This window comes from Ziziphus jujuba, chromosome 8, assembly GCF_031755915.1.
Source record: "Ziziphus jujuba cultivar Dongzao chromosome 8, ASM3175591v1".
Taxonomy (NCBI): Eukaryota; Viridiplantae; Streptophyta; class Magnoliopsida; order Rosales; family Rhamnaceae; genus Ziziphus; species Ziziphus jujuba.
Genome location: NC_083386.1, coordinates 8690049 through 8702817, shown reverse-complemented (window position 1 = coordinate 8702817; position 12769 = coordinate 8690049). Strand labels below are relative to the sequence as shown.

The window sequence follows — 12769 nt, the reverse complement described above, 5'->3', positions numbered from 1 at the left end:
AAATGGAATAAAAATATTACTTATTATCACATGTAATTATGATTTTGAGCAATCCCTCTTCTTTTTTTTTTTTTTTTTTTTTTTTTTTTTTTTAATTCTTTTTACTCATCAATTTTATATCTCTACCAAACTAGTTTTCCTTTAACAAATTAGATTCATTTCTCCAACGTTTAGCCTTTTCCAGACCATGTCCTAATAATGATTTTTTTTTTTTAATTTTTAAATTAGATTCATTTCTCTAACGTTTAGCCCTTTTCCAAACCATGTCCTAATAATGATTTTTTTCTTTTTTTGTTTTAGTTTTTCTTAAATATACTAGTTAAGGAAAAATATAATCCACTTTTGATTCATCGAGTCCTCGATTGCAAGGGCTTGCATCCACTAGCAAACACAAAATTAGCAAAGAACAGAATTTTCCTCAGGAGATCAGAAACAAAGGAATAATTGAGAAAATCATTAAACTGCAAGTTGAACCATTTGACATAAATTACAGAACATGTGAGCCTAAAATCTTAATAGACATGTGTGAAAAAAGAAATCCAGGGTTTGGTTACCAACCGACCAAACTGATAATTTTACATTCATAGCATAAAACTCAATTGTCAAAAACTAAATCCCAGAAGAGCTGGTGTGTGAAAAATGCCTCTGTAGATTCAGAGATCTGCTAGATGCGTGGTTAGCACCACAGTTTACCTTTCTCGTCCATCATCCTTTCCACTATTACACCAAGCACTTGAAATGTAGACACAACTGTCAAATACTTGACGAATCGTTATCAGCTTCATTTAAAGAGGCGGCCAAGTATTCCGCAAGGCTTGGTTGATTATTCGACCTACCTGGAACTTCATAAGTTTTTGCTCTCTTTGTACCAGAAATTGAGGATCTTGAAGATTCTGGAGTTCGTAAACTATTCAAAGGATCATCTACCCCCTTCCAAATTACGGGTTCCAAAAACTCCCATGGATCTTCAACCATGGCGTTATCATAATATTTTTCTGGCCCCAGTGGTCTGTCCACTGCAGAGGGTCGAGCATGAGAACCCAGCCTTCGTCCACCTCTCCGGCCCGAACCAGGGCTAAAATTCCCCCATCCACCTCTTTGTCCTGAAGCAGGACTCCTGCCACTCCGCCAGTGATCTCCACCTCTTCCTGAACTCGGACTAGAACTGGCTCCAAGTCCAAAACCAGGGCTTGGACTCTGGTTGGGCCAGTTGGCCCTGCCCTGCCCAGTGTTGAAACAAGGACTACCTGTTGGTCCAAAACGGGGACTGGGAAAGTTACACTCTCTTGACGGATTAGGTGAAAAATTATATCCAGCTGCACCTCCAGACCCATTCCAGGCATCTGGATTTCCTTGATGCATGGTAGGTCTATGTATTCCCATCGGGCTTCTAGGGAAGCTAGAGTTGAGACCGAAACCTCGTGCTTGGTACATCTGGTTAGGTGTGTAATTGCTCTGAAACTGATAAGCTCCAGGGGAAGTCATTCCAGGATTCCTTGGTCCTGCTAAATCATAACATTTACCCATAAGAAAAAGAAAGCAAGGTAGAAAGTAGAAACAGGTGTCAACATACTTTGCATGATAACATCTGATCATTTCTAGCGTTAAGCTACCATCAATACCAAAACTTTAAGCTGTTAAGAAATAGACTGAAAAATATACATCAAACTAACATAACATACACTTAACACTCCCCTTCACATGTTAGACTTAGGGTTCATTTGGTATAGCTGATGAAAATAGAGCTTTAGTCTGTAGAGAATTGTATAATAGATCTTTTTAAAAAAGAACTTTTATTATAAAGTTAATAAATGTTTGACTGTAAATAAAAAAGCTGTATTAATTGCCCAATAAGTTTCCATATAAGCTAAAAAAGCGGTGTTAAATGCTCATTGAGTTTCCATATAAGCTAAAATAATGAACTTTTCTAAAAAAAGCTTAAATTTTGGTCTTTTCTTAAACAGCTTAAAAAAACTATTTTTCAGTTAAGTGCTTGTTGACTTTTGTTAAACGTTTTTATTTTTTTAACAAAAAAGCTTTTAGTCAGCTTTTGATCTCAAAAAAAGCTCTGCCAAACAGGCACTTATCCAATAACGAAACACAATGCATCACAGACAACATAGCTTGTGCAAAACAATAAATTTTCAAAATTGACTCACTGAGATTTGAAAGCGAGCACAAACATATAACCTGATTCCATGTTATTTGACCCTCAGTCCAAAAGCTTAATCTCTTGAAAGTGGACCCAACTTTAAATATCAAATTAACACAATATACATTCATAACTAAAATAATAGATGGTAATGTAATCAAAATCAACACAATATACCCTTAACAACTAGTATAAGTGATAATGCAATTAAATTAGAGGCTTTTCTATTGCAAAGCATCTAAGGAAAAATACTTGCAGAATGATGTGAAGAATTAACAGGTTATCCAAAGTTTACTGTGAAGCCAGGTTTTCAAACATTTTTAGGTGGTAGGTCCTATAGCTGGCCACAAATAGCAGTGCTGTTGATTTATTTCTCCCTTGCACAGCAGTCATATAAGTAATTTCTAACATACAATTTGAACAATTTGATGCACCAAAAAATCCATCATACCCACCTTCTCAATCAGTAATTAGTGTTAACTGGTTAAACCAGTTTCACTCACATAACTAAGACATAAATACAACATAGCTATAGCTACATCACCAGATAAAATTCAAGAAAGTAAACAAAAACAGATCCAGAGAAATAAACTATTCTTAATACAATAAGCTACCTGGAAGTGGAGAAGAAAACCCCATCTTGGAAGAACCACCAGCAATTGGAGAAGTGGAATAATCTGCGGAAATTTGATTATTACCAGCATTGTTTCTTTTCTTGTCGGCTGAGAATGCTGCCATAGGGTCCGTATAAAAGCCAAACCTAGAAGTAGCACAATATCCATCATGCATAGCTTTAGAGGTATCAGCCAATGGGTTGGAGAGGGAAGGCATAGGGGATGCTAAATCATTAGAGTTTTCAGAACAAGCAGCTTCCATGCGCATTGCTTTGAGCCTCTCCCTTCTTTTCTCTGATTCCTCCATCTAACCACAAAATCTAACACCAGTCGCAACCCAAGTCTTCAGGCCTCAGAATGAAATAAGGACTCCAAAAACATGAAACAATTCTGTAGCATTGCAGCTACTATTTCAGCAACTCAAAAATCTTCCAAGATTGATGTTTAGTACCTAACCTGTCAAGGATAAAATGATTTCCAAAGCATTAATAGAGCTGATCAACAAATAACGAAGCTTGTTAACTAGCAAGCCTAAAAGCAGGTCAAGTGTATGCCGAAAAGATAATCTTGTCAGCCCAACCATTTTCGAATTGGTTATTTTCTCTACAATTTTGAAGCTAACTATTTTACAATAGTGATAACTATCATCATTATTTAAAGTTTACCATGTTCACAACTTCACAACTTAAAATTCCCATCAGAAGAGGGAAAAGTACATCATGAAGCATTCAAAACTACAGAAACCCAAATACATTGCAAACAATGAACAAGCAATCCTGGTGCTTCTCAGCTATTTAAAGTTTCACTAACAATGACTAGGGTGTTAACCCACCATTGAATCTATCCTTATTTTTATAAAGCCTGAAAAACTAAAATGAATGCACATATAAACTTTGTAAGGCCACATCTTGACCATCAAACAACCCACAAACTTGCCAACAAGTACTAATACCGGTGTTCCCTGACTACAGGATAGTGTGTGTCATCTAATAAGATTTTTATCACAACTGTGAATTAGTACCCATTAGAATGTCAGGATTAGACACATAACGAATCTTTATTTCTTACATACTACGAGTATGTTGAAAAACCAGTCCCCTCCCAATATCCAACCCCCTCTGTAGTCCCACTATATCCCTCCATCAATTGTGAGCAGACGATCCACCTACACAACCTCTATCAGTTTACCTCCCTTTTCATTTCCTTCATTCAAACCCATAAAAATTCTAATTAAATCTTCCAATGATCAATACATACAGATAAAGTGGGTGGAGGAAACATAAACTACTCTCTTGCAAGCTTACGTTAAGTTTACAGTTTGCAATTAGAATCAGCATTTACAATCAAATCTTCCAAATACAGAATTTCAGGCTATCACATCTACTGCCCATCCGTAAAATCCAAAGAAAAAGCTTTAATAGGAAAACAAAATTTAGGTTTCTCATTGGAATTTAATCAAACAGACTAAGGGCATTTTTCTATGGGCTTTTTTTGCTTTTACCAATAAAATCATTATTCAAAGTTATAATAAAATAGAAGTTATAGAAATGGTCCTAGTCGTATTTGATAAAGCTGAGTTCTTCAGCAGAAACCAAGTAATTTTCAACAGTAAAGAAGAGAGAGAAGAGAAAAAAAGCAGGGAGCGAGGACAAAAGGGTAAATACCTGAAAGCAGTGTCCAGAGCCTCCTGGGAAGCGTTTGCAGATCAAGATTGCTGCTTTCTGGATTTTTGGGGTCCAACCGGAGAAGAAGAGAAAGACGTAGAAAAGCTTATGAAGAAGAAGAAGAAAGAAAAGAAAGAAATAAACTTCACGATTTTGATTTTGGCTTCATAATTTACTCTCTATTTTATTTTTTTAAGAAAGAAAATAATAATAATAATAATTATTATTTCTTTTACATTATTTTATGACTTTAAACAATAAACTAAAATATATTGAATGATAATAATTTATTAAATATTATAAATATTTTTTTATAATTTACAAGAATTATAAATATTTTTTTATAATTTACAAGAATTATAAATATTTTTTTATAATTTACAACAATTATAAATAGTTAAAAAGCAATAAATTTATTTAAAATTTTTATCAAACAAATTTTATTTAAAATTAAAGAATCTATATACCGAAGAGAATTGTTAGCCGCTGATAAAAAATAAATAAATAAAAATTGAAGAATTGTGATTCTGACTGTCCCATCAGCATTTGGTAGGGGTATTATTAATTGATTTCATTTCAATTTTTTAAATTTTTTTAGAATTTTAGAAAAAAAAAATTAAAACATGTAGTCTGTGTCAACTTCAACTAATATTATATTTGGATTGGAGGAATATGAGAAGGAAAAAAAAAAAGAAGAAGAAAAGATTTAATTTATTTCAGCTTTCCATTAATAATAATTCAAATAAATTTATTTTAGCTTTCAACTAAATTAGACAGAAAAGAAAAAATATTATAAAATTTTTAAATATTTTAATATTATTATTATTAATTAAAAATTAATTGATTGAGTTATTTTATATTTAGGATATTTGTGTAAAAATAATATAAACCACATTAATCATTTTTTAGTTTTTTTTTTCCATCAATAAAAATTCAAATAAATAATTATTATAAATATTTTTCTAATTAAATTGTATTATTTTTTTTCCTTTTTAGTCTCCAATTAAATTATTTAAAAAAATTTCAAATGACCACGTGAAATGAATATTTAATATCCTAAAATTGAATTTCAGTAATTTTATAAAGCTTAAAAATATAAAATTCAAAGAAAACTAAAAAAAACATTTTTAGCCAAAAAAAACTAAAAAACATTTGTTATTGTGGTCTTTTTATTAGTTATATATATATATATATACATACATACATATATGCTTATTTCTCTAAAAATATAATATATTATTTTTATTTTTGACTTTTTGGAAAACTAGAAACTAGAAACATCTCTTTGATAATATTATTTATTTATTTATTTATTTATTATTATTATTATTATTATTATTTATTTTTTCTAATTTTTCATTTTTTTCTTCTTCAGCCTGAGTAGTCCAATACCTAGCCTCTTCGTCATAATAGTTAGCGTTCAAAGACACGCTTTAAATTCAAGCCCAAACACGGTACCGAACATTTTTGTTCTTCAAAAGTCTTTTTCGTTCCTCTCTCTAACTGTTCTTTCTTGGCAGCTGACAGAGTTAGTCAATCGCTGGCACTAAGGTTTACCAGCTATACCGCAGAGACTCTCTCTCTCGCTCTTCATTTGGTTGGAACCAAAGTATTCTCACTTTTCACTTTTTTTTTGTTTTTGCTTTTAATCTTTATGGTTTCCTTGAAATTTGATGGTTTTTCTTTTCTGGGTTTGATTTGAGAATGATTATTTATGTGCCTGAAATCTGTTCTTTGATGATTATTTATGTGCCTGAAATCTGTTCTTTGATGGTTCTTTCTTCTGTTTCTGTATATGGATTTGTCTTAATTTGTCCTGCATTCTTCATAATATGCTTCTGTTTTGATGGGTAGCTCATGATTTGGGTTTGGAGATTAGGGAAGTGAGCTGGTTGGAGGTGGAGGTAGCGATAATGGTGGAGGAGAAGAGCTTGAGGGAGTCGAAGAAGTGAAGACTGTGAGTGGTGCTTTTGGGTTTGGGTCCAAGAAGGAGATAAGGAAGAAAGGATGATGTTTTATGTTGCTTTCTATGTGAATCTTAGGAACTGAAGTGTGAATGAGAATAATTTTATCAAGCTGACAGATAGGGATGAAGTCGTGAATGAATTTCTTGTGCTTCTTTCTCAAATCTCTAGTTTATATTATTATAATAAACAGCCTTTATAAATCATAGAAGTGCAAGTAACTTGAGACTAAATTGAATTGATGTTATACAAGAAAGTTGGGGATTCGAAAGAGCCAATATTTGAATCTATGGATGAGCATAACATCCAATTACTAATGTTAGGCGTAGTCATGGAGCCATAGGAAGGTATGTCCTAAGTTTAGAGCAACATTGGTGGGTGCTGTTTTAACTAAGAAGTCTGTATTTTGGGAAACAAATCTTGTGAAAGCCAGCAATTTTATATTTGAAAGACTTGATTGCAACTTTTGATTTTAATTGCAACTTCTGATATTGGCAGAGAGGATATTGTTCTTGTGTTTGTTGACCTCTGTGCATGCTATTATTAATTTAAATTAATCAGTGAGGAAGTTTAAAAATGGGTGACTACATTGTTAGGAAATGGTCTTTCAACATATTTAACATATATAAGGAATGAAGTATTCAATATGTGTTTATTCCTGACATTTTAATGTGACTTTATTAACAATTGTGAAGGTTTTCAATTACTTTTACTTCCATGATTTATATGGGCTGTTTATTAGAATACCATGAACTGGTAGCTACAATGCTGCAACATTACTTCATGTTTTAGGTTGCATGTAGACTTGGCTTGTGACTAGTGTTAGGTTTTGTGGTTAAATGAATAAATCAGAGAAAGGAAGGGAGCGGCTCAAAGCAATACGCATGGAAGCTGCTCACGCTGAAAACTCTAATAATGTTGTATTTGCTTCTATGCCTTGTAACCTCGCCAACCCATTGGTTGACACCTCTACAGCTATGTCTCTGAATGAAGGATCTTGTGCTACTTCTAGGTTTGACTTTTACACGGACCCTATGGCAGCATTCTCGGCTGACAAGAAAAGGAACAATGCTGGTAACCAAATTTCCCCATATTATTTCACTTCTTCAATTGATAATGTTTCTTCCAAGTCAAGGTTTTGATCTCCTTTTCAAGTTAGCTTATTATGAAGAATAATTTATTTCTCCACTTCTGTTTATCATTACTTTTTGAATTTTATCCTGTGATGTAACAGTAAATATGTTGTATTTTTGCCTTAGTTATAAGTATGAAACTGGTTTAACCAATGAACAATAAACTTTGCATGTCTTAACACATGTCTTTCATGATTCAGGTGTTTCAAATTGCTATGTGTTCAAGAGCCGTTTACAGGAGTATGCGCAAAAAGTATCACTACCTACGCCTGTATATGAGACTATCAAAGAAGGTCCTTCCCATGAGCCTTCCTTTAGGTCAACAGTGATTGTAAACGATGTCAGATATAATTCTTTGCCTGGATTTTTCAATCGAAAGGCAGCAGAGCAATCAGCTGCTGAAGTTGCACTCATGGAATTAGCTAAATCTGTGGATATTGATGCATGCATCTCTCAACCAGTTGTAAGTAATTTGACCCTTAACTAATTTGAAGTAAAACTGCATCTTTTGATAGTTGTGGCTTTTTCTGTTGTTCCTTTGATCACATTATTTGTTTCACTTTTTGATTCCGTATTAAAGATTTGACATTTTCTCTCTATTCAAGAGATTTTGTAGATTGTCAATTTGAAGAATTTTTAGTTGTTAATAATGATTTTATTTATTATAATAGTTGGTATGAGCAAAATGTTCTGATAATATGTCGATTTTCTGTTGGGTAGAAAAAAGGCATATGTTATATCCTACTTCCAAATTATGTTGCAAGATTTCCTTTATGTTAACAAGTGAGTTTGAATGATTATTTTCATTCGTGACCAAACCCCACATATGGAAGGTTATGCCTTATGGTTTTGTTTGTAACCTGCATTATATTCCTCCATTGCAAAAGATATATATTAAAAAGTTGGATCAGTTTCAATTTTTTATTATTTAATGACTATGGTTGATTTGTTCAATATCTTTACAGATTTATCATTATTCCATTCATTGGTTCCAATTATCTTCTTTCCAGACATGATGCTGATATATGAATATGGATTTTATTTTGTGACATGGATATATGGGATACACACGCAGGATTCCACTAAAATATGGAATTGATGTAGAATTGTTGTTTGTTTAAAATGTGTGGAAATATATTTTATTTTGACCAACTTTCATGGCTGACCTTGTTTGGGACACTTGTTCCAGCATGAAACTGGATTATGCAAAAACCTGCTTCAGGAATATGCACAGAAGATGAACTATGCCATCCCACTATATCAATGCCAAAAGATTGAAGCTCCTGGTCGAGTACCTCATTTTTCATGTACTGTTGAGATTGGAGGGATTCGTTATATTGGAGCTGCAGCAAGAACCAAAAAGGAGGCCGAGATAAAAGCTGCTAGAACTGCTCTTTTAGCTATTCAATCGAGCACATCTGAGTCCTTTGAGAAGTCAATTGGCAACAGACAGTTGACTGTGATTCCCTGCAAAAAACGTGCAGCAGAATCGTGTATTGTTCCCCAGGAGAATGCGAATGTTCCAAAGACTAAGAAAGCACGACATAAGAAGATGAAGTTGAAAAAGAAACTCTCTGATGATAAGGTATTCCAAACTCAATTTCAAAATGCAAAAAAGTTGGCTTCGAAGACGAATAAGGGAAAAGAGTCAAACTGTGAACCTAATGCATCCGTATTGGGTTGTAAACAATTGGCTACAGAACCTATGACAAACCCCCATGATGTAAAGGGCCAAAGCGAGAAAGTAAAGTCTGTTGTTGAAGGTACTTTGGTTCCCAACATGGATGGTAATTCCGCAAATGAGCAGCCGACAGTTTTGGATTTCAATGTAAGCAGTGACGGGATCGTAACAATGTATTGTGGAGACACAACTCTGTGTTCAAACAAGGCCAATGAGGTGTCTGGATTTGGAGAAGTGGTTTTGCCCGTAAACAATTCTTCTGTGGATCAGCCAAAGGCTTCAAGTATGGTTGGTTTAGACCAGGTAGAGTAGAAGAAGATTCAAGCTGTCCATGTTAGGACCTAGAACAAAGAGGGATTTAACTTCTTTGTAATCTGTCTTTTATGGACCAAATAAGAGAATGTCTTTTATGGACCAAATAAGAGAAATTTGGAGTCTCTTTTGCAGTATTAAAGTAGGAAGTTTAGGTTTTGATAGGTTAAAAAGATAGTATAAAAGGGATATATTTGCAATCCTCTGACATTTGCTTGCATATCATAGAAGATTTTGGATTAATTTACAGAAAATCAATGTTACAATTCAGAATTACCACATTTGGTATTTTAGAGTAGTCAAATCTCTTTCGTGTACCTGCTTGAGTACTTGTTTATTGTAGTAGTGTCATTTTCATTTCATGTTTTTCTGTTTTATTTGTTTTTGTTGTATTTAATTTTTTTTTTAAATTTTTTGAGAAAATACTAGTTTGATAAGAGTATATTGTTCCAAAAAAGTTGAAAATGTTAAAATAATTATGAGGTAGTATATGTTATATATTTCAGCTTAAAAAATCTAATTAGTTATTTTGGACAAATTCCAAATTTGTGATTATATATCGCCAGCATGGTATGGTGTCGCTATTGCTTAACTTTCTATACTATGAAAAATAATATTTTACTTCCATCTAAGTATATAAAAAAAAATGTTTACCTTATAAACGAAGTTCACATGCTTATAAATATATTTGGATCTTAAAAAAAGTATAAAAATAAAATAAAAATTAATACAAGTAAAAAATAAAAAACAGATAAAATTTTATGGGTAATGGAAACAAGCCATTTTGAGCAATAATCTTCTCTTCGCTAGAATCCCAGCATCCAAACTCCCAAACTCGCGGAAAATCTCTCCGACAACGTCCAAACTCAGAATTTCACGCTTCTCGATCTAAAAATCTCTCTTACAATCCCCAAAATCCCAACTCTAAACCCTACTCTCTCTCTCTCTCTCTCTCTCTCTCTAAAAGTCTTCAATGTCGAAACAATTCAATGTCCCACCGGTTGTCTTCCGCTCCGGTGGCAACCACCCAAATCCCACAGCCCCATTCCAGCCAAAAACCTCGAACCCAATCCCTTTCATGTCCTTCGACGTGGGTTCTTCGGCTCCCCCATCTACTACCACCACCACCTCCTTCAACACCCCAATTGTCAGCTCCAGTTTCGATGAAGAACCACCCCTCCTCGAGGAATTAGGCATCAATACCAAGCAAATCTGGACCAAAACCATCTCCATTCTCAACCCATTTCGGATAAACCCGGATCTCCACGAGGACGCCGATTTATCGGGTCCGTTCTTGTTCCTTTTGGCTTTTGGGCTCTTCCAATTGCTTGCCGGGAAGATCCATTTCGGTATAATCTTGGGTTGGGTTACTGTTTCTGCGATTTTTCTATACGTTGTTTTTAATATGCTGGCGGGTCGGAATGGGACTTTGGATCTGTACAGGTGTGTGAGTTTGATTGGGTACTGTATGCTTCCCATGGTGATGTTATCGGCTCTCTCGCTGTTTGTTCCTCGAGGTGGGTTTGTGGTTCCGGCAATGGCGGCGGTCTTCGTGGTGTGGTCTGCTCGGGTGTGTACAAGGCTTTTGGTGGAGGTGGCCAGGTGGGATGAGCACCGTGGGTTGGTTGCCTATGCTTGTTTCTTGATCTACATGCTGTTTTCTTTATTGGTAATATTTTGAATTGGATAAAGATTTCTTTCTTCATGGGTTTGGTTTTCTGATGATATAGAAGGATATTTCCATTGTATACTGCTGACTGTGTAGACAATGTTAAAGGAAGAATAGCAATTGTTAGCAATTCCCAAATTAAAATGCTTGTTATCTGGTAGTTCTGGAATTTAATTGCCTTCTAATTATCTTTAATTATTGCATACACATTCTTATTATTCACATTCCCAAGTTGCTGCTTATTATGATTGTAAAACTGAAATTTCCATATCTTGATGTTTGTCCAAGTTGTTTATTCTTTTATGGCTTGTGGCTTATGGACCAATTCCACAAAATGGTGGCAGATTGGTTTTTTTCAGGATCTAAGTTTGAAATTGTTTCCCAAGATTTTGTCCTGTGGACAGATTGAATTATATTTTGAACTAACATTGTCTATGTAATTTTAGTTGCAAGTTGGTAAATCATCTTATGTTGGATTTCTGCCTTGCTTGGGGTTTGGATTGGGATTCCATAGCTGGGTTTTTATTTTAGGTTCTTTTTCAGTTTGCTTACAATGCAATTAGCATTTTCTGATATTGGGTGTTCGTAGGTGGGTTTTCTTCATTCTTTAGCTAAACTCTCAAAAGTTCAATATGAGGAAATAAAAAATTAATTAAAATAAAAATAAAAATAAAAATAAAAAAAAAAGAAAACGAAAAAGAAAAAGGAAGTACATGACAGTAGTTAATGCAGAGTCTTTTCATCCAGTATTGAAGTTCTGTTCACAAAGTAGAGTAGGTTTTGCGGTGTTATCATTGATGATTTTATGGGTCCTCTAGCAGGAATTATTATATGGCATATTCAAATTTATGCAATAGTTTTCTGCTGTTAATTGCCATTACATTTGCTTCAAGAAGGTTTCCAGAAGTTATGGAATATGGAAAGATATTTTAGGATGCATCGAACATGCTAATGGATGTCAAGATAATATATCATGATATGCAATGTAAGAATTGATGGAACTGAGTTACATTGGTCTAACATTCTTAGCTGGGTGTGTATCCCAAATTTCTTAAATAGCATACTGATGTAAAGATGTTAGAATGACCCTTGAAGCTCTTTCAAAAGAGAGAACAATCAGATTTTAAAGCTTAAACTTCGTTATGATCTAGATGATCTTGGTTTTATTGGGATATTATATAATTGAAGTATGAATGATATTTGGAATATTTTGGACCTAGATATTTGTTGCTACAACAATAAGAGTCCTTAAATGGTTTTAAATACTACCCCAAGATTCTATGTTCATGCATTAGATGCTTAATTTGCTGGTATGTTTGTGGATTCGGTAACTTTTGGTTTATATAACTTATTGTTCACGAATCTCTTTAATCCTTTTGTAAAGTCATTCTTAAATAGAATATGAATGGAAAAGAAGGATCAGATTTTGTGTGATGCAACCAAAACCTAGATATGGGATACCTTAGGTCTGTAGCTCATTCCTAGAGTAGAAACTCTATTAATGTGATGCAGGTAGTTTATCTTTAATTTTAATTTATTATTTATTTTTAGTTTTCCTTTAATTCCTACAGCACATATAG

The 12769-nt window shown here is 33.7% G+C and overlaps 3 protein-coding genes across 9 annotated transcripts; 2 read left to right on the top strand and 1 right to left on the bottom strand.

The window, feature by feature from the left end:
• Nucleotides 1-426: 426 nt before the first annotated feature.
• LOC107413022 (protein SICKLE) lies at nt 427-4596 on the bottom strand. 3 transcript variants are annotated; one of them, XM_016020870.4, is made up of 3 exons: nt 4431-4596; nt 2767-3222; nt 427-1505 (listed from the first exon to the last, which is right to left on the bottom strand). In XM_016020870.4, the coding sequence occupies exons 2-3, from the start codon at nt 3071-3073 to the stop codon at nt 754-756; spliced, it is 1059 nt and encodes a 352-aa protein (XP_015876356.3). In that variant the 5' UTR covers nt 3074-3222; nt 4431-4596; the 3' UTR covers nt 427-753. The 3 variants fall into 3 exon arrangements, with proteins under 3 accessions (XP_015876356.3, XP_015876357.3, XP_015876358.3); XM_016020871.4 differs by having other exon boundaries at nt 2767-3217; XM_016020872.4 differs by having other exon boundaries at nt 427-1502; nt 4431-4593.
• Nucleotides 4597-5806: 1210 nt separating this feature from the next.
• Nucleotides 5807-9897, top strand: LOC107413052 (double-stranded RNA-binding protein 1). Of its 5 annotated transcripts, none has more exons than XM_016020909.4 (5): nt 5821-5884; nt 5951-6039; nt 7247-7468; nt 7728-7990; nt 8717-9897. In XM_016020909.4, the coding sequence occupies exons 3-5, from the start codon at nt 7279-7281 to the stop codon at nt 9518-9520; spliced, it is 1257 nt and encodes a 418-aa protein (XP_015876395.3). In that variant the 5' UTR covers nt 5821-5884; nt 5951-6039; nt 7247-7278; the 3' UTR covers nt 9521-9897. The 5 variants fall into 5 exon arrangements, with proteins under 5 accessions (XP_048326129.2, XP_015876397.3, XP_048326130.2 ...); XM_025071875.3 differs by having other exon boundaries at nt 5823-5884; nt 7407-7468; XM_048470172.2 differs by having other exon boundaries at nt 5807-6039; nt 7221-7468.
• A 377-nt stretch (nt 9898-10274) lies between these two features.
• On the top strand, nt 10275-11407 carry LOC107404071 (uncharacterized). The gene has a single exon (XM_016011018.4). It carries the CDS (start codon nt 10494-10496, stop codon nt 11199-11201), a length of 708 nt encoding a protein of 235 aa, XP_015866504.1. The 5' UTR covers nt 10275-10493; the 3' UTR covers nt 11202-11407.
• The last annotated feature ends 1362 nt before the right edge of the window (nt 11408-12769 follow it).

What these genes read in the sequence shown, in the direction of transcription:
- LOC107413022 (XM_016020870.4), bottom strand. Translation starts at nt 3,073, where the DNA reads ATGGAGGAATCAGAGAAAAGAAGGGAGAGGCTCAAAGCAATGCGCATG. An exon ending in GTTTTCTTCTCCACTTCCAG is followed by an intron (nt 1,506 to 2,766) that starts GTAGCTTATTGT and finishes GTTATGATTTAG; the next exon opens with CAGGACCAAGGAATCCTGGA.
- LOC107413052 (XM_048470172.2), top strand. Translation starts at nt 7,234, where the DNA reads ATGAATAAATCAGAGAAAGGAAGGGAGCGGCTCAAAGCAATACGCATG. An exon ending in CAAGAAAAGGAACAATGCTG is followed by an intron (nt 7,469 to 7,727) that starts GTAACCAAATTT and finishes TTCATGATTCAG; the next exon opens with GTGTTTCAAATTGCTATGTG. An exon ending in CATGCATCTCTCAACCAGTT is followed by an intron (nt 7,991 to 8,716) that starts GTAAGTAATTTG and finishes CACTTGTTCCAG; the next exon opens with CATGAAACTGGATTATGCAA.
- LOC107404071 (XM_016011018.4), top strand. Translation starts at nt 10,494, where the DNA reads ATGTCGAAACAATTCAATGTCCCACCGGTTGTCTTCCGCTCCGGTGGC.